Source organism: Electrophorus electricus, chromosome 18, assembly GCF_041902795.1.
Source record: "Electrophorus electricus isolate QZ-2024a chromosome 18, ASM4190279v1, whole genome shotgun sequence".
NCBI classification, from domain to species: domain Eukaryota; kingdom Metazoa; phylum Chordata; class Actinopteri; order Gymnotiformes; family Gymnotidae; genus Electrophorus; species Electrophorus electricus.
Window position 1 is genome coordinate 5,956,614 of NC_137514.1, and position 15,723 is coordinate 5,972,336.

Here is a 15,723-nt window from a genome sequence, read left to right on the forward strand (position 1 = left end):
CCTTACTTTGCTGTTTCCAGTAGTGTGCTGAAACGCCCTTAGGAATGAACCCTACTAACATCTATTATGGTAAAAGGGGTGGCACACAATTTAAAACACAATAAAGAATGGGGGCACACCACAAAAACAACTCATGTTGAGAAAAAAAAATATTTTATTAAATTACACAACGCAACATCCACAACTCTTGAGCAGTTGGTCATAGCGAGGTGTTGGCGAGGTCCCCACGTTGTTTAGGAGTGCTCCATCTTCCCTCAGCACACCCCCCCACTCACACGCCTTATCGCGTGTTTACCTGGGGAAGACGTGCATGTCAGAAGACTGCTGGACTGTGTAAAGCAGTAGCGGTTCTGCATCTCTAGCCCTGGAGCTATGCTGCTCTTACACGACCCAGTTCAGCTCATGATGACGGGCTTCAACACTGGACGGCAAACTAAATAGCACGAGAAGGGTTCGTCCCTTTACAGCTCTGAATGCTAATTTTTACTTCATTTCTAAACTGTGGTCTTTTAAAACCTTTGTGAACGTGGACGCCTGGAAATTAAAAATGCGCCACTTACAACGTCATCGATCTTGAGGATGCTGCGGACGGTTTCCGTGGCGAGGGTGAGCGCGCTGATCGAGACCAGCAGAGGCTGGACCACCAGCTCCTCCAGGATGTTGGAGATCCCACCCTGAGGGACAGAAGATCCGGCTACAGTCCAGCTCAAAGGCCACAAACACGAACTGCCCATCTCATTTACTTAACTGCCAACTGTGATGTTGCTGCCCCACCCTGCCTCCAGTTCACCTGCCAGGCTGCTCACCTTGCGCACATTGATCCCGGCCGTCTTCTCGCCCTGGGCGTGTCTGTTGCGGAGCTCGGTCACCGTGGAGATCGGGTTGAGGCCGGCGTTCTCGGCGAGAGTGGAGGGGATGACCTCGAGGGCGTCGGAGTAGGCGCGCACGCAATATGCCTCCATGCCACCCAGTGAGCGGGCGTACTCGGCCAAACGCAGTGCCAGCTCAATCTCAGGAGACCCGCCTCCTGCAATCAGTGCCCTGCAGGGGGTAGCAGATGTGCATCAGCTCATTTAGCCAAGAGGAACTCCCTACACCCCCCACAGAATCCCAGCCAGAGGGATTCAGTCAGCTGACAGTGAGGAGGTGGTCCTAGAGTCTACAGAAACCAATCACATTTGTGACAAAGGAAGATTTTTACCATAAGTGACAGTTCCATGTAAAAATGTTATATCTTCTATGAAGTGATTTAACCTTTGATTAAAGTTACCCGAATAAGTGAAAAATCTTGATATGTGAAATACACTAATGGACGGATGGGTTGAGGGTTAGTTTGACCAGAAAAGCCAGCATGTGTGAATACGAGTGTGGGCGAATTTGAACAGATGATGCCACCGTCACTCAATATCAGCAATTTTGGGACAGCTATTTCCATAACTGACATGGGTAGCTGTGTACCTCAGCAATTTTCCAACCAAAAATCAAATACACTAAAATTTATCCTTATGTTTCCAATTTTACTTTGGTTTTCACTTAGAAAACACATTTTTAGGACCCACATTTTCTGGAACAGGCCATATTCATTAGTGCCAGACACTAGCTTACAGCAATAGTGTACAATTTGTTGTGAGATGGGGAACGTGCAGCGTTTCCTTGTTTACTGTCAGTGTGAAGCAGTCACCTCTTTTTGACAAGGCAGCGGATGACGCAGAGGGCGTCATGGATGGAGCGCTCTGCCTCCTCGATCACCAGCTTGTTGGAGCCACGCACCACGATGCTCACCGTCTTACCGGGACAGGCGCAACCTGTGATCTATACACACACACACACACACACACACACACACACACACACACACACACACACACACACACACACACACACACACATCAGCAACAAAAGACAAGAATCTCAACATGATAACACAAAGAAAGCAGCACAACTCCTGCTCTCATTAGTAACACTTCCCAGCAGGTGAGGAATCTCCAGATGGCCTCTTATGATAGAAGCTTAGCCAAAAATGCCAAAAATGAAAGAAAACTAACTGGAGCCTAATGCTGATGTTCATTAGAAAGGTTTGCATTTTTTAGGATTACGCTTCACTTTAAGATAATTTCAGCCCAGGTTTGCCAAGCCAATCCCGTCGTCGGGAAACCAGCAGAGGACCTACGGGTTAGTTCTATCCCTTGGGTCCCTACAGAGGGCAGAAGGTAGTACATATTCCTAATGGTTTGATTCAGATGTGCTGGGAGAGTGGACTGGTTGGGAATTCTAAAGGACAGGGTTAAGAAACACTGATTTCTCTTATACTGATAAAGCTGGAAAAATGAAACTTGGAGGGCAGGAGTACTTGCAGTGTTAAACAACAAACATGTTATTACTGGCCGGGCACTGAGATCAGCACGAGAGAAGAGCATTGAAAGTTTGAGTGCGCGTCACATTTATATGAGCCCATCCGTCTGATCTGGTTCCACCTTCTCCATCTGTAATCAGCATGTCGCATTGCTGAGCTGTTCTCAGGTCAGTGGGCTCTCACCTTCACCAGCTTACCAGAGCCATCCAGGCTCACCTCCTCCGCCAGCTCAGCTGAGCCCAGCATCTCTGGGGTGAACTGGTCAATGTGAGCAATTGGCTTGGTGCCAATCGTCTGTAAACGAAAGCACACAAAGGAAAATTGTGTTGAATATAAAGGCAGAATGCATTGTTAGTGTGCTTTAGACATTTATTGTCCGTCAGACTGAATGAGTCGATAGTCATCAGTGAAACGTGGACAAGGGGTCTCCGCTCATCTGTGGAGTAGTTAACTAGCTAGGTAGCCAAGATAAGTTCATGGCAGACACAAAGTACTGCAGTCTTTAACGATGTAAACACACAGTTTCCTGTAAAGTGATCACTGTTCCCCCCATTAACCATGCAACTAGGGATGAACAATTAGTTTCACTACTGTTAGCTAGTGACTTTGTTTGTAAAATTTTATATTGCTGGCTTGTACTGGAGTGATATTGCAGTGATAATGGTAACGAGGTCTACTGTAATTACCATGTCTATTCGGCATATTCTACTTTGCGGTGGTGGAGGGTTTGGAACTGATTGATTTTTGCTGCTTAGAACTTACACACTAGCTTATCAGCCAACTATGCAGCATAGATGTGATGCACTTTAACAATGATTCCTTGGACACAGCAATCAAGCATTCCTGGCTGTAATTCTCTGATTTTTCCAAGAGCAACATTAGGATCTGTTTACACAGGTGACCCCGTCCTTGCTACTAAAACACGCATCATGAAATCGAAATGGTAGACACAAAATAGTTTGATATCGGTGGAGGATATAACTAACAAGTGAAACATGGACTCAGTTTGGCATTTGATGCAGCAGATTAGCTTGCAGGTTACCACGCGTCTAGGAAACAAGGCATTTTTCTTAGCTGGAAGACTTATTTGAAGTAAAAACTGTCTGAGGCACCTAGAATATCCAATACTCAGAAGGGGTCACACTTGGAAATGTCGTGGTGCATATCTTGGGTCTTTTCCTCCGCACCCCATATCCTGATGTGTACAGTAATATGGAAACGAACACTCTTATTCAGGAGTATTTAGACACACGGACCCAAGTGCTCCAGGTGGGACTCGGACAGAGTGCCAGTTAGGCTATACATTAGGCGCTGTGTGTATCTGAGGGGAAAGACAATAAAAGGAAGTCTTCTCTCTACCTTGCAGATGAACTCAATCTCCTCCCTCTCGATGTCCTTCACCACCATTATCTTCATCTTGTTCAGGAAATGAAGGGCCAAGTCACTCAGTGCATCTCTGCCAGAGTCCCCGCGCACGCACACACACACACACACACACACACACACACACACACTCTATAGCACTGACAACTCAACTGAGACTGGTTGACAACCTCATATTTCAACAAAAGATCAGAAGCTTGAGTTGAGCGTCTCAGTTTATTGTGACATTTAAGGCAGGAGACCACAGAAGAACTTTAGTCATCTTATCATGAGCTGGGGATGAGGTGGGTCAACTTCAAAAGATGCAAAGCTCTCACTCGCTAGCCAAAATGTCAATCTTCTGTTCTGCTTTTTTTTTTTTTTTTTTTTTTTTTTTTTTAATAGAGAATAGACACATACAAAAAACCTAAAGGTATATATAGATATTTTACTACAGGGACTTCAGGAGAATCAAGAACCACTCACCCCAAGTACCTCAAAATGGAAATCTCTCATTCACAGGGACTGATCTGCCCCACAGCTAAAGTTCTCGCGTTCTTTTTCTTTCTTTCTCTCTCTCTCTCACCTAAGGATGGATTTCTGGATGAGCAGCACGTTGCAGCCGGCCTTCTTAATCTGTTTGACCAGGTTGAGGATGTAAGCCCTTTCTTCCCGGAGGACGCGGTCCATCTGCGCGTAGTCCGACACCACAATCTGGTTGTCCATCTGGCAAAGACCAAAACAGAGGGCTGTTCAAACGTCAATAGTCTGACCTTCCGAACAAACCGAGTGCTCCAAACAGAGAGGAACGTGGGGAACAAGCATAAGTGGTGAGGAGAGAAGTGCAGGCTAGAGGCCAGAGCTCCTTAGCTCTACCCAGCTCCTACGCTTACGTTTCCGTTATTTTGGGAGAAGAACTTCTCCTAAAAATGATTAATCCCTCAACACTTTTGATTTTTTGCCAGCTTCATCTTGAACATTTAATATCATAACAATGAATGCTTTATTAGGATTTTACATTGCTCATTAGCTCAGACTGAGTAATACCTAGCAGAAATAAGATGAAAAGTAAGAAGGTTGTGGAGTTCAGGGGGTGTGAACATACGTCAGTCTTTGGAGGGGACAGGCAGAACTGAATCAGGCCGATCTTGGCCTTCTCAACGCGGGACACACCGGTGTTCACCACTTTCTGTGTCAGAACCAAACCATCCACCAGCTCGCAGTCATCAATGGTTCCCCTGAAAACACCACACGACGGTGTGAAGATGAACCTTCATTGGTCAGGCTTTCATAATCTATCAGATTAAGGATTAATCCAAAATCTAGCAAAATACATGGGGCTTTATATAATCCAGCTATAAAATTGTTTCAATTGATGTGTTTATCTCCGGCCCAAATACGGAGGCCCCTGTCGAGTGTGAAGCACAGTATCTCCAGTAGATTTCCTCATTAGGAATATACTCTCCTCCTATCTGACAATCATGACTACTGACTAACGCTGTGTGGCTCAGGGACACCTTTCTTTGTAAAATACCCCCATTCTCTGGAAACCAGGCATGCCTAAGAAACAGTGGCTTGCATAGGTGGGTCTCTAGCAGTAACAACCACCGTTACTACCCAGCGTCCCTGCAAAAACCCACCCAAGCTTCTTGACGATGTTGATGTCACGGAGGTCAACGCTGGTGGCCGTCGCTGGGTCGATGACCCTCATCACGGCGTCCACACTCATGGGGGCCAGCAGGCTAGAGTACTGCGACACCACTTTGGAACACAGAGAGGTGGTGGCGCTGTTGAGAAGAGTCTCGCGGTCACTCAGTTCCACAGGCTGGCTGATGGAGGTGAGGATCTCCACGCCCTTATCCACCGCCTTCTGGAACGACTCTGAGATCGTTGTCGGGTGTATGCCTGCGGGATAAAGAAGGCACGGAGACATTTGGGAATCTGAGTGGGAAAGTAAAGCTGGGCTGGTAATGCTGAACCCGGAGCTCAACCTTACCGCAGATCCTACTCCAAACCACACCTAACACGTCATACTGCTGATTGAAGATCAGTTACTGTTGTTTATATAAGCATGAAGAAAATTTCAAGGACAGAAGGAACTGATCCTAGATCATGTCTCTGAATAGACAAGTGATAAACACGATCAGAAATGAGTCACTGCCCAGGGAACACTTGTCCCTAAAGTGACTTGGCAACTTAATTTGCACCAGTCCCAATTAACCTATTAAATCAGACAAAATGGCAACTAATTTTGATTCAAAGCGACAGTTAAATCATGCACGAATACTGGTTGTTGTGATGGGGGCATTTGGTTCACCGTCCTAATACATGGGCACATTCAGGAGTAAGAATGTGACAGTTAGAATCTACAGACTGGGTACCTTTCTGGAGGAGTTTAGCACAGGCATCCAAGAGTGCTCCAGCAATCACCACCACTGATGTAGTACCATCACCAGCCTCAATGTCCTGGGCCTTGGATAGCTCTACCAGCTGTCACACACACACACACACACACACACACAAATATGTCTACAATCAATTTGGTGTAATCAAGCTGTCTGCATCTCTGATGCACCGTCAGGAAAGACATACAAATAACGAGAGCAGTACTACATCTTTTTCAGGTTTGTAATGTAACCCATTGACCAATCTGAGCCACAGGAATCAGCAGGAATGAGAACAGACATGCAGACTTCCTTTTAGTCTCACCATTTTAGCGGCAGGGTGCAGGACCTGCATCTGCTTCAGAATAGTGGCCCCATCGTTAGTGATGGTGACGTCTCCCTTCCCGTCCTGGATCTACACAAGGACACACGATTGACTTGTTTCGGTGTCTCCTTGACATGCAGCGAATGAATGCAGGCTTGGGAACAGTTACTGAGACAGAGAAACATGGATGGACAGGACAATAAGTGTCTAAAAAAAAAAAAAACCGGGGAGGGAGAGAGAGAATAACGTACCATCTTGTCCATACCCTTAGGACCAAGACTTGTTCTGATGGCATCAGCAACCGCTGTAAAACAAAACGCGATTGGTTGTTAGGCCCGTGCCCCACCCAAGCTCCCAAGCACATCTGCATCTTGAAATGGGAAGAATTTCAAAACATTTAGGATTTAGAAGTGTCTTTAGCCAATCTGCAATCGGCCAACGCACGATTCCAGGGCTGGAACCCCTGGAGCGACATCGCAGACATTGCACTGTCAGGGGCTAAAGTTAGCCTGCTAGCCAGAGAGATGCGCTGCAGCCAGTGCCCGGCTAGATGACCGACTGACCAGCCGCTGCGCCTCAGCTGCAAGATCAGCAACGAACCTTTGCCTGCGCTGATATTGCTGAAGCGGATCTGGGCGGGTTTGTCGCGGTCCACGTACATCCCTCCGTTGTTTTTACCTCCGCCGGGACCCTTAGATACGGCGGCGTCGGGCATCTTCAGTCAGATTTTTTGTCAGATTATGTTCACGGATGAGCTCAGACACTGACAGGATCTCCGGTGACCCGCAATAACGCTCCAACGGCTCGGATGGTTAGAGATTCGGTTTGGTCTGATGTCCCAAACGGAACCTTCGCGAGCCACCGGTTACGACGAAAAGAACAAAAGGACCCAAAGACAGGCTTTGCTGCGCATAGGTATGACGTAGATAGGCGTCCGACTATATGCCATGCTTTCATGTCAATGTAAAAGCCTTACTGAGGATTGAGTTGCAAGAGATGGAAAAGAAACTTACGTTTAGCTAGCTACCTCCCGCTTACTGTACATTATGTTAAGAATAACATGTATTAGGATATAAAAAAGAGCTCAAATTAATTAGATTCTATACGAAGATTAAAGACCTAATGTTACTATTAGCGAAGTCGTTTATTTTAACATTTTTAGCTAGCTAGCTACTAAAGAGAATTAACATTGTACACAGTGCATACCCTCTTAAAGGTAAGTTTAGTACGAGGGACCCAGGATGCAATTACATCTACCCGGCAGTTAACTGCGAGATCACTAATGCATTCTCCTAACCTCATGCCCTTTGCTGTGGGGCTAATCTGTTAGTATTCAGCCATTCTCTGACTGCAGATTTAAATGTTTTTGTTACTTTTTGTTGTCTGATGTTTTTACAAAGTATCTTAGTATGTTTTTACAAATGACTCTCTCTCTCTCTCTCTCTCTCTTTCTCTCCCCCCAGTGGTATCTTTCTCTTCACTATGCTTTCCCTCAAAGAAAAAGACCGTCCCATTGTTAGGAAGCTGTTGGATGCAGGCTGTTGTGCAAGATGTGTGCTAAGATTCTGCTGTGTGGGAAAATATGCTTCATATCAAAATTCCTGTCAGGTTTGTGTGTGCGCATGTGTCTGTTAAGAATATTCTCAATATTTCAAACCAACAGACAACTTTTTAGCCAATATAAATATATGAAAAGGTATTTTTACATCTATATGCTAATGTATGTCTTCCTCTGTAGGATATAAACAAGGAGCTGCTAGCTTTCCTCAGCCAGGCTGACAGTGGGCAATCCCATGATGCCTCAGGCCAGGATCAGGCAGACAACCCACCATGTAAGAAAATGAAGCTGGAGTCAGTGCGGGCAGGAGAGGAGGCCAGCGCTGAGCCGCCCGCACTGGAGGCCCAGCCCGACGCCCAGCCCGCCACGTGCGTCACATGTCTGGGCGTGCTGCAGGACTTCTGCCATCAGAGCTTCGTCACACAGGCGAGGACATGTGTGCGCCTCCTTCACAACCAAACAAGAAGGGGAAACTTGGATTATATGGGTGTTTCGAAGGGTTGTAGTATTTAGGAAAGTTTTTTTGTTTTTTTTTAAATTTAGGAAGAATGTGTGTAGATTTTATTGAATGTGACCTGGAAGTGTTTTTTTTTTAACATGGCTAAAGTCATCGTATCCCATTGATTTGGTAACTAAAGTAATCTTGATCTATATTGTGGTATTTTAACGATAACACGTTATAATATTAATATTATAATATTAATACAGCAGAATAAGGCAATGTAATGAGGAAGGTATTAAAATGATTAAATACTTCCTGTTTATAACGTGCAGTGTGAAAGTGAAACATCAGAATACTTCATTACTCGTGCATGCTAGCATTTACATCTTTCGTAATGAACTCCAGGTGTGTGAGGTTGTGAAGAAAGGGGGCTACCAGTTCGACAGCCTGTTGCTGGCCGTCTCTCTCCCTGCGCAGCTGTCTGTTAGAGAGGTGCGTCTCACTTCAACACGAGAGCAGCACGCACGCTTTCACTCACCCCGTCTGCAGCGTCTCGTTTACATTTGCATTGTCTCTCTCTCCTTTTTTTGTTTGTTTCTTTTTTCTCTTTCAGCATTCCTGCTGGTTGCACATCAAGAAGGAACTCCGGTATGTGAACAACTTTCCCCTGGAGTGTCCAGACCTAAGATCAGTGTTTCATGTTCTAATTAACACAGTTATGACAGAGGGGCACTGATCCTAAATCAGCACTTTCCTCTCCGAGGACGCCTCCACGGCACTAATTAACAATTCCCTCACGCTGATGCTGTTGACCTAATTTTAAAAATGGCTTGATTGTTAGCTGATTATTAAATCTAGTGGTCTATGACAGGTAAGACACCAAACTACAAAGCATAGTAGACCTTCCTTTCTTTTACGATGCCAGCATCCTAGCGCATTTTACTGTGCTTTCTCAGAATGACGCTTGGCCCCAACTATTGTGTGTCAGGGAGAAGAGCATGTGTGTGGATAAGGAGGATGTAGTCCAGGTGAAGGACGCCTTTAAATGGGCCATACAAGCCCTGGTGGGCCGGGAGCTGGGGGCATCCATGCTCTTCAACGTAAGTGTAGACGTAGTAGCTGTCCTCTGTCTCGCCTGCAACACCCACGCCCGAATACTGATGCCCTGTCAGAGTACGCGCAGCATTACAGACTAAGCACGCCAGGTTTAGAGCAACACGTTTAGAGTAGAGCTCCCCTGAAACGAACAAGGCTTCACGTGGAGCATTTAATGGTTCAGGCTATGAGAAGATTGTATTTTGAACAGAAAGGGATTTGGTCTGATCTGCAAATGTTTTGTTTGGAAAGTTATTTTGTGACTTGGGTTGCACTGTAATTTCTCTGGGTCCTGTTTCATTCTTAATGATGCGTTAGTATAGTGTGGTAGTACTGTGTATGACTGAGGAAAATGGTTCCCTTTGTGGTTTATATGCCATCCTTTCAGGGCATTTACATGTTCTTTTATGTTGTGCAGAGTGCGTTTGAGGTCAGCATTGGTTTCACACACGCCGAAACGGACGGAGACTGCCACTTCCTGTGCGTTTTCTCGGACTCTCTTCATTCACTTCCAGTCTGGGTTTTTGTTTGTTTGTTTTTGTTTACCTTTTGCCTGTGTCATCCTGTGTGTCATTGGCCTCTACAGGGCTACGGCTTGTTCTGACTGCTTCAAACCAGCCAAGAACAAAGCGGTAAGTGCTGGAGAGAAGCTCCCCGTCTGCTGCTCTATCGGGCGCTGCCGCTGGCCGACGCTGCAGCAGCGGTTCACACAGAACAGCACAGCGTTACTGGTTCTGCTGGTTTGGCTCACAGAATGACTGTAAAGTTCAAGTTTAGAATGTCGGTTTGAATTTCAGGCTGTTTCCATTGTAACCATAGGAGTGGAAGGGCCATGTAAAAACAGACTGGTTCGTTCAGTATAGATGTAAATATCCGTAACTTAAAGACAGCCTCTTGCACCTCAAACTCCCAATCACTGCTTTATTTAAAATGTAAGACACATTGAAGTACAGAGAGAAAACAACAAAATTATGGTACACACGTTATGTGAATTTTCTCCATATCCTCCTGCTTTCCAGTCCGTGTTCACTAGAATGGCGGTGGTAAAGGCGCTGGAGAAGATCTCAGATGAGGAGTTTCTCAGGTGCGAGTCCGCTCCCCTGACCTCTCGCCTTGCCGAGGCCTCTTACAGTGTCTCGTCTCTTGCGTAAAGAACGTAGCCTGTCTGTGCTGTCGTCCTCCACAGACAATACCCATGCCCCCCTGCCAGACCAGCAACCAAGTGCACACCTTTGGAGACCACATGCCTCCATTCGTCTGTCTTTATAGCAGGTGTGTGTGTGTGTGTGTGTGTGTGTGTGTGTGTGTGTGTGTGTGTGTGTGTGTGTGTGTGTGTGTGTGTGTGTGTGAAATAAGCCGATGACCATTTCTCTCTCCTCCGCTGCTCCCCCTCTTTCTTTCCTTAGGAAGGTATAATAAGTTCTCACGGGAGCTTCCGCAGACTCCATGGGTGATAGATGGAGAGAGGAGGATGGAGGGATCGGTGGAGGAGTTGATTGCTGCTCCTCTACTCTCCTCCTTCAGAGCTGACGGTCAGCATGGAACTGAGGTCTTCTTTTTTTAGGCTGACCCGGGATCAGTTTTCCTTTAGGCACTATAAACTTTTTGCTTTACCACAAAGCTTCAGCCTGATCCTGGTCCTGGTACTAATTAGAGCTCTTTGTTGCATATTTAATGTCTGTTTTACTGTTTGTAGCTTTTAACTTTTCTTCGTCTGGGAGAGAAGATGTGGACGTGCGAACCCTGGGAAATGGTTTGTCCCAGTAACACGCACACACGCGCACACGTGCACAACTCCATCTAGCTCGTCTAGTGCAGTAATAGCTGCAGTGCATAAAAAATAAACAAGAATCACACAAAAAAACAAAACTTTAAAAGCAATGCTTAACTCTGTCTAAAACTATAACTACCTGACTTACAAATCAAAGACATTTAAAAATCTGCCATTTTCTTTTTTAAGGCGTGAGTGTTTCTGTATGTCCTGGTCTTAGTCCTGGGAGTTCACTGGGCTGCACTCCCTGGTGTCCCACTTGAACACAGTAACACAGTCGAGTTGTATTATTAGCTACTGATGCAGTCTCTCTTGGCCTGGGTAGCGTTCAAGCAGGGGGTCTGAGAGGGGGTGGGGTGAAGCCCTGGAGCTGGAGTCTGACGCGTTCCGGTTCTTTCCGCTGTGTGTCCTGCAGGACGTCCATTTGCTATGGAGTTGGTGAACCCCCACAGAGTGAGGCACACCAAAGCCGAGGTCAGACAGCTTCAGGAGGTATGGGGCCATCACACTGGGTTCTGGGGATAGGCCACATGTGCACAAACAAGCAGCTTTGTTTATGTTCTCGTGGTTGTGCAACTGTGAGTTCATCGAATCTAAAATTTGCTCGTCTGTGCAGACAATCAACGCGTCTTCTGACAAAATCCGAGTCAGGGACCTGCAGATTGTGACCAGGTGCGTGTGTGTGTGCGCTGAAATTTTCCTTGACAATGTGTTCGCTGTATTGATGCATATAGATTTATGTGGTTGGTAGATGAACGTGTGTGGGTGTGTGTGTGCGCGTGTGTATGCGGGTGTGTGGGTGTGTATGTGTGTGTTGGTGTGTGTGTGCAGAGAAGCAATGGGCCGAATGAAAGAGGGAGAGGAGGAGAAGACCAAATCCTACAGCGCCCTCATCTGGACGAAAAAAGCCATAACTAAAGCTGACCTTGACGTTATTGGAAACATTAAGGTTATGATCGTTAGTGCTCATTACAAAAACATGGTTTTTGTACACTTGCATAATGTTGTTTTTCAACTGCAGTGTTGGGGAAACCATTGACTGTTCAGCAAGGGTTTGATGGCAAGGAGACACTCAACCCTACAGTGCTATGCTCCTCCAGAACTAAAGGTGGAGGAGGGTAATATTAAACTCTGTGTGTGTGTGTGTGTGTGTGTGTGTGTGTGTGTGTGTGTGTGTGTGTGTGTGTGTGTGTATGTGTGTGTTTAGGAGCTGAAGATTGATCAGAAGACTCCGTTAAGAGTGCTGCATCGCAGACCTCTCGCTGTGCGGCAGAGAACGATCCACTCCATGAGCGCCAGCTACCTGGATACACACCACTTCACACTGCTGCTCCGCACGCAGGCTGGGACGTATCCTTACACACAGCTACAAATCATGTATGCCAGTTTATGAATGTAAAAATGTTTGAAGTGCTTTGCAAAGGAATTGGCAGGTCCAGTTGCATTTCAAAGGCAATTTTGCATTTAACGTCTATTTTCACCCTTTTTCTTTTTTCTTTTTTTTTTTTAAACACGTCGGCAAATTGTGTTGATTTTGGGTCCGCGTTCCCTTAATGAGCAGCCATGTAGCTACATTAAAGAGTTTGTGCACGGGGACTTCGGCCGGACTAAGCCCAACCTCGGCGGACTTATGGAGACGGAGGCGGACATTCTGGAGCTGGACGTGGAGGTCTGTGTCAATGTGCCACACATTTACAGCAGCTGGCAGGCACGCATGCCAAACATAACTCTCATTCAGTGTAGTTTGAGCAGTTACTGTATGTAAAGAAGCCTCGAAACCAAGCACCTTTTAGTATAAATAAATCTAATCCAGGTATAATGCAAGATCGTTTCAATGAATCCCCGTTAAAAATAACCTAATTCGGTCTGGGTTCATCCACAACCTGTGCCTTGTAGGCCATAGCTAATAAAAATGAATTTTTATTATTGGTAGCCAAACCGTCCTGGTCACCACTAGATGGCGCTATGGGAGTAGCTGCGGCTGAGTAGGCTGACTTTGTAAATACTTTTGCAGTGTTTAAAGTTTGGTTATCTTCTTCGGTTCAGGTATTTTACCCCGTTTAAAAATATCGCGGTTCTGTGGTGTTTACCTGGGACTCCCTGTAGTGTGAAATACCGCATAATGAATTATGTAAATCGGAGGTAAATTGTGATCAATAATGCAGGATTTAATTGATTGACTCTCAGCGTGTTGGAATGACGAGAGTTGAGACACAAAACTAATCTTCAAGTTTCAAGTTTGGTTTATTTGTCACATACATAGTCATACACAGTATAACTCGCAGTGAAATGGTTGAGAGTGCTCTGTCCAAACTGAGGAAAAAGAAAACGGGTGCATAGAGGAATATATATTCTATATATGTACAAAAATATATTAACAATGTATGTACAATATATATATATATATATATATATATATATATATATATATATATATATATATATATATTATGTTTATATACACAATGTATATGGTTATGTATATATGTGTGTACACAATGTACAGAATATACAGTTCCATCTTGTAAATGACATATTTATCATATTTATATTCATCTTAAAAACGCTAGCATTTTTCAGTTCTCTATGATTGTCGGTGGGATTAGGGAAAGGAAAGAAACCCATCATAAAATTACGAGTGTCGTGTTTTAATGAATGTTTCGGCTCTCTTCCTGTTGTCTCGTCGCCGTTAGTCGGTGGACGTGGACTGGCCTCCTGCTGTCCCAGAGTGAGGAGGCCGAGGTCGCCACCTTGTGGAGGTCTGAAAACTAACCATCCACTGCCATCTCTCTGGGACGGACACACTGGGCCTCGTTTGGTGAAGACTTTATTTCGTGTAAAATGTAGCTGAGTGAGACTTGGCTAGGGATTTTTATTTTATTTTCTTAACGTGAGCTCACTGTTTTATTAAACGTGGTTTAATATGTCTCGGTACTGAAACGCGTCAGGATGGATGCGAGATAAACCGACTCTTATAGCAGATAACCGCTGAGGGACAACGAACTACACTTCTAACTGTTCTGAGGATAAAATGTCAATTTTGGACAGAAAATAAGGAAAAGTGGAATAGCCCACTGTCTTTTTTATTGGTTTGCAAAACTACATATGACCGTTATTTAGCTGTGAAAAAAAGCTGTATTTGTCTCTAGCTGTTTTTTTGTTTCGTTAATTTACTGAAGTTAGAGTACATATGTGGATGACCCTTAATGTCCTCTGTACATTTTCTGTTAATAAACAACAAATCTGTTGCGATAGCGGGATGTTTTGATCGCTGTGCTGGTTTTGGTCGGAGTGTAACCATGGCAACCTAACTAACAGTGACATTGAAACACTTAAAAAGAAATTTGGAGAAGTCCATTAGCACAGAAAGCACCATCTTTTAAATACTTTCGCTTTAAATCATCTATAATTAGGCCTAGTGAAATCTAGACAAAACACAAACCCTCATTTAATTGGATTAAATAATGTGAAGCAGTATCTTAATAATTAACATAATCAAGCCCCCATAAATGCTACAATATAACGTTGTTACTTAGCAAAATTATCACGTCCAATTACAATTTGAATGTAAATGATAGCCTACACATCATTTTAGCTGTAGACTATAAAACTGCACCAATAGCCTAAGCCTCCTTAGTACATCGATGAATATAGACTCTCATTTAAGTTTAGGATATATATATATATAAATTCTTTTGCCATAATCTGCGTTTTTGACTGAATTGGTTTCCAATCCTGATTACATTATTTCTTCATCCACTACGAACAAAGAACTCTTGTTTTAGCCTACTCCAAGATAATAATAAAAATACCAGCCTTATTTGGCCCACATGCAATAAAAACTTGAATAGATTCGTTCTTTAACAGACCAGTTTTCTTGATTTTTTTTTTTTTCCTTCTTTTTTTCATAGGCACGAGCGAAATGTACGAGCGGTCCAGCCTTATTTCGCAGTATATGGCATCTCGCCAAAGGGGGAAAAAGCACCCATTGTCTCGTGGATTGTATTTCGGCTGTTTCATTAACTTGAATAAACTTGAGTTTGAATATGATACATCTTGAGCAATAATGACGTTACGGTTAATTTGTATGACAATAGTATTTGACTTCACTCTTCTATTCCCCCAGTGCAGTTTAAATCACGACTTACGTGCTTCATTGCTCACCGCCACGCTGCCTGTTCAATTAGCCCTCGATGAAAACGTGTTCATCACGTCGTTTGACAGCCAGTGATGACACCGTGAGTCGCTCTCCAGGGCACCGTCCTCGGAGCGCACGAAAGTGCGACATGACATATACCGGCTGTCTTCCCTTCCATCTTATCACGTCTTAGACATTCACCTTTGGTGAACACGATTTATTAATTCTAATCTTTTTATTAAAAAAAAAAATCAAACCATATCTTCTTTAGGAATTGAAAGACATGCGTGAAAAT

At 44.5% G+C, this 15,723-nt stretch overlaps 2 protein-coding genes across 6 annotated transcripts; one reads left to right on the top strand and one right to left on the bottom strand.

The window, feature by feature from the left end:
* Nucleotides 1-136: 136 nt before the first annotated feature.
* Nucleotides 137-7,293, bottom strand: cct4 (chaperonin containing TCP1, subunit 4 (delta)). Its single transcript, XM_027013757.3, has 13 exons — nt 7,025-7,293; nt 6,676-6,728; nt 6,425-6,514; nt 6,097-6,205; nt 5,356-5,620; nt 4,821-4,953; nt 4,302-4,441; nt 3,713-3,809; nt 2,537-2,647; nt 1,682-1,812; nt 807-1,041; nt 561-674; nt 137-295 (listed from the first exon to the last, which is right to left on the bottom strand). Exons 1-13 carry the CDS (start codon nt 7,137-7,139, stop codon nt 281-283), a joined length of 1,608 nt encoding a protein of 535 aa, XP_026869558.1. The 5' UTR covers nt 7,140-7,293; the 3' UTR covers nt 137-280.
* Nucleotides 7,294-7,387: 94 nt separating this feature from the next.
* Nucleotides 7,388-14,544, top strand: pus10 (pseudouridine synthase 10). 5 transcript variants are annotated; one of them, XM_027013725.3, is made up of 18 exons: nt 7,388-7,640; nt 7,888-8,032; nt 8,163-8,408; nt 8,830-8,916; nt 9,038-9,072; nt 9,413-9,524; nt 9,938-9,999; nt 10,106-10,151; nt 10,539-10,603; nt 10,706-10,791; nt 10,926-11,051; nt 11,216-11,272; nt 11,706-11,782; nt 11,907-11,962; nt 12,122-12,239; nt 12,498-12,667; nt 12,852-12,959; nt 13,984-14,544. In XM_027013725.3, exons 2-18 carry the CDS (start codon nt 7,907-7,909, stop codon nt 14,060-14,062), a joined length of 1,656 nt encoding a protein of 551 aa, XP_026869526.2. In that variant the 5' UTR covers nt 7,388-7,640; nt 7,888-7,906; the 3' UTR covers nt 14,063-14,544. The 5 variants fall into 5 exon arrangements, with proteins under 5 accessions (XP_026869526.2, XP_035390932.1, XP_081556831.1 ...); XM_035535039.2 differs by having other exon boundaries at nt 12,498-12,640; nt 12,860-12,959; XM_081700705.1 differs by lacking the exon at nt 11,216-11,272.
* Nucleotides 14,545-15,723: the final 1,179 nt, after the last annotated feature.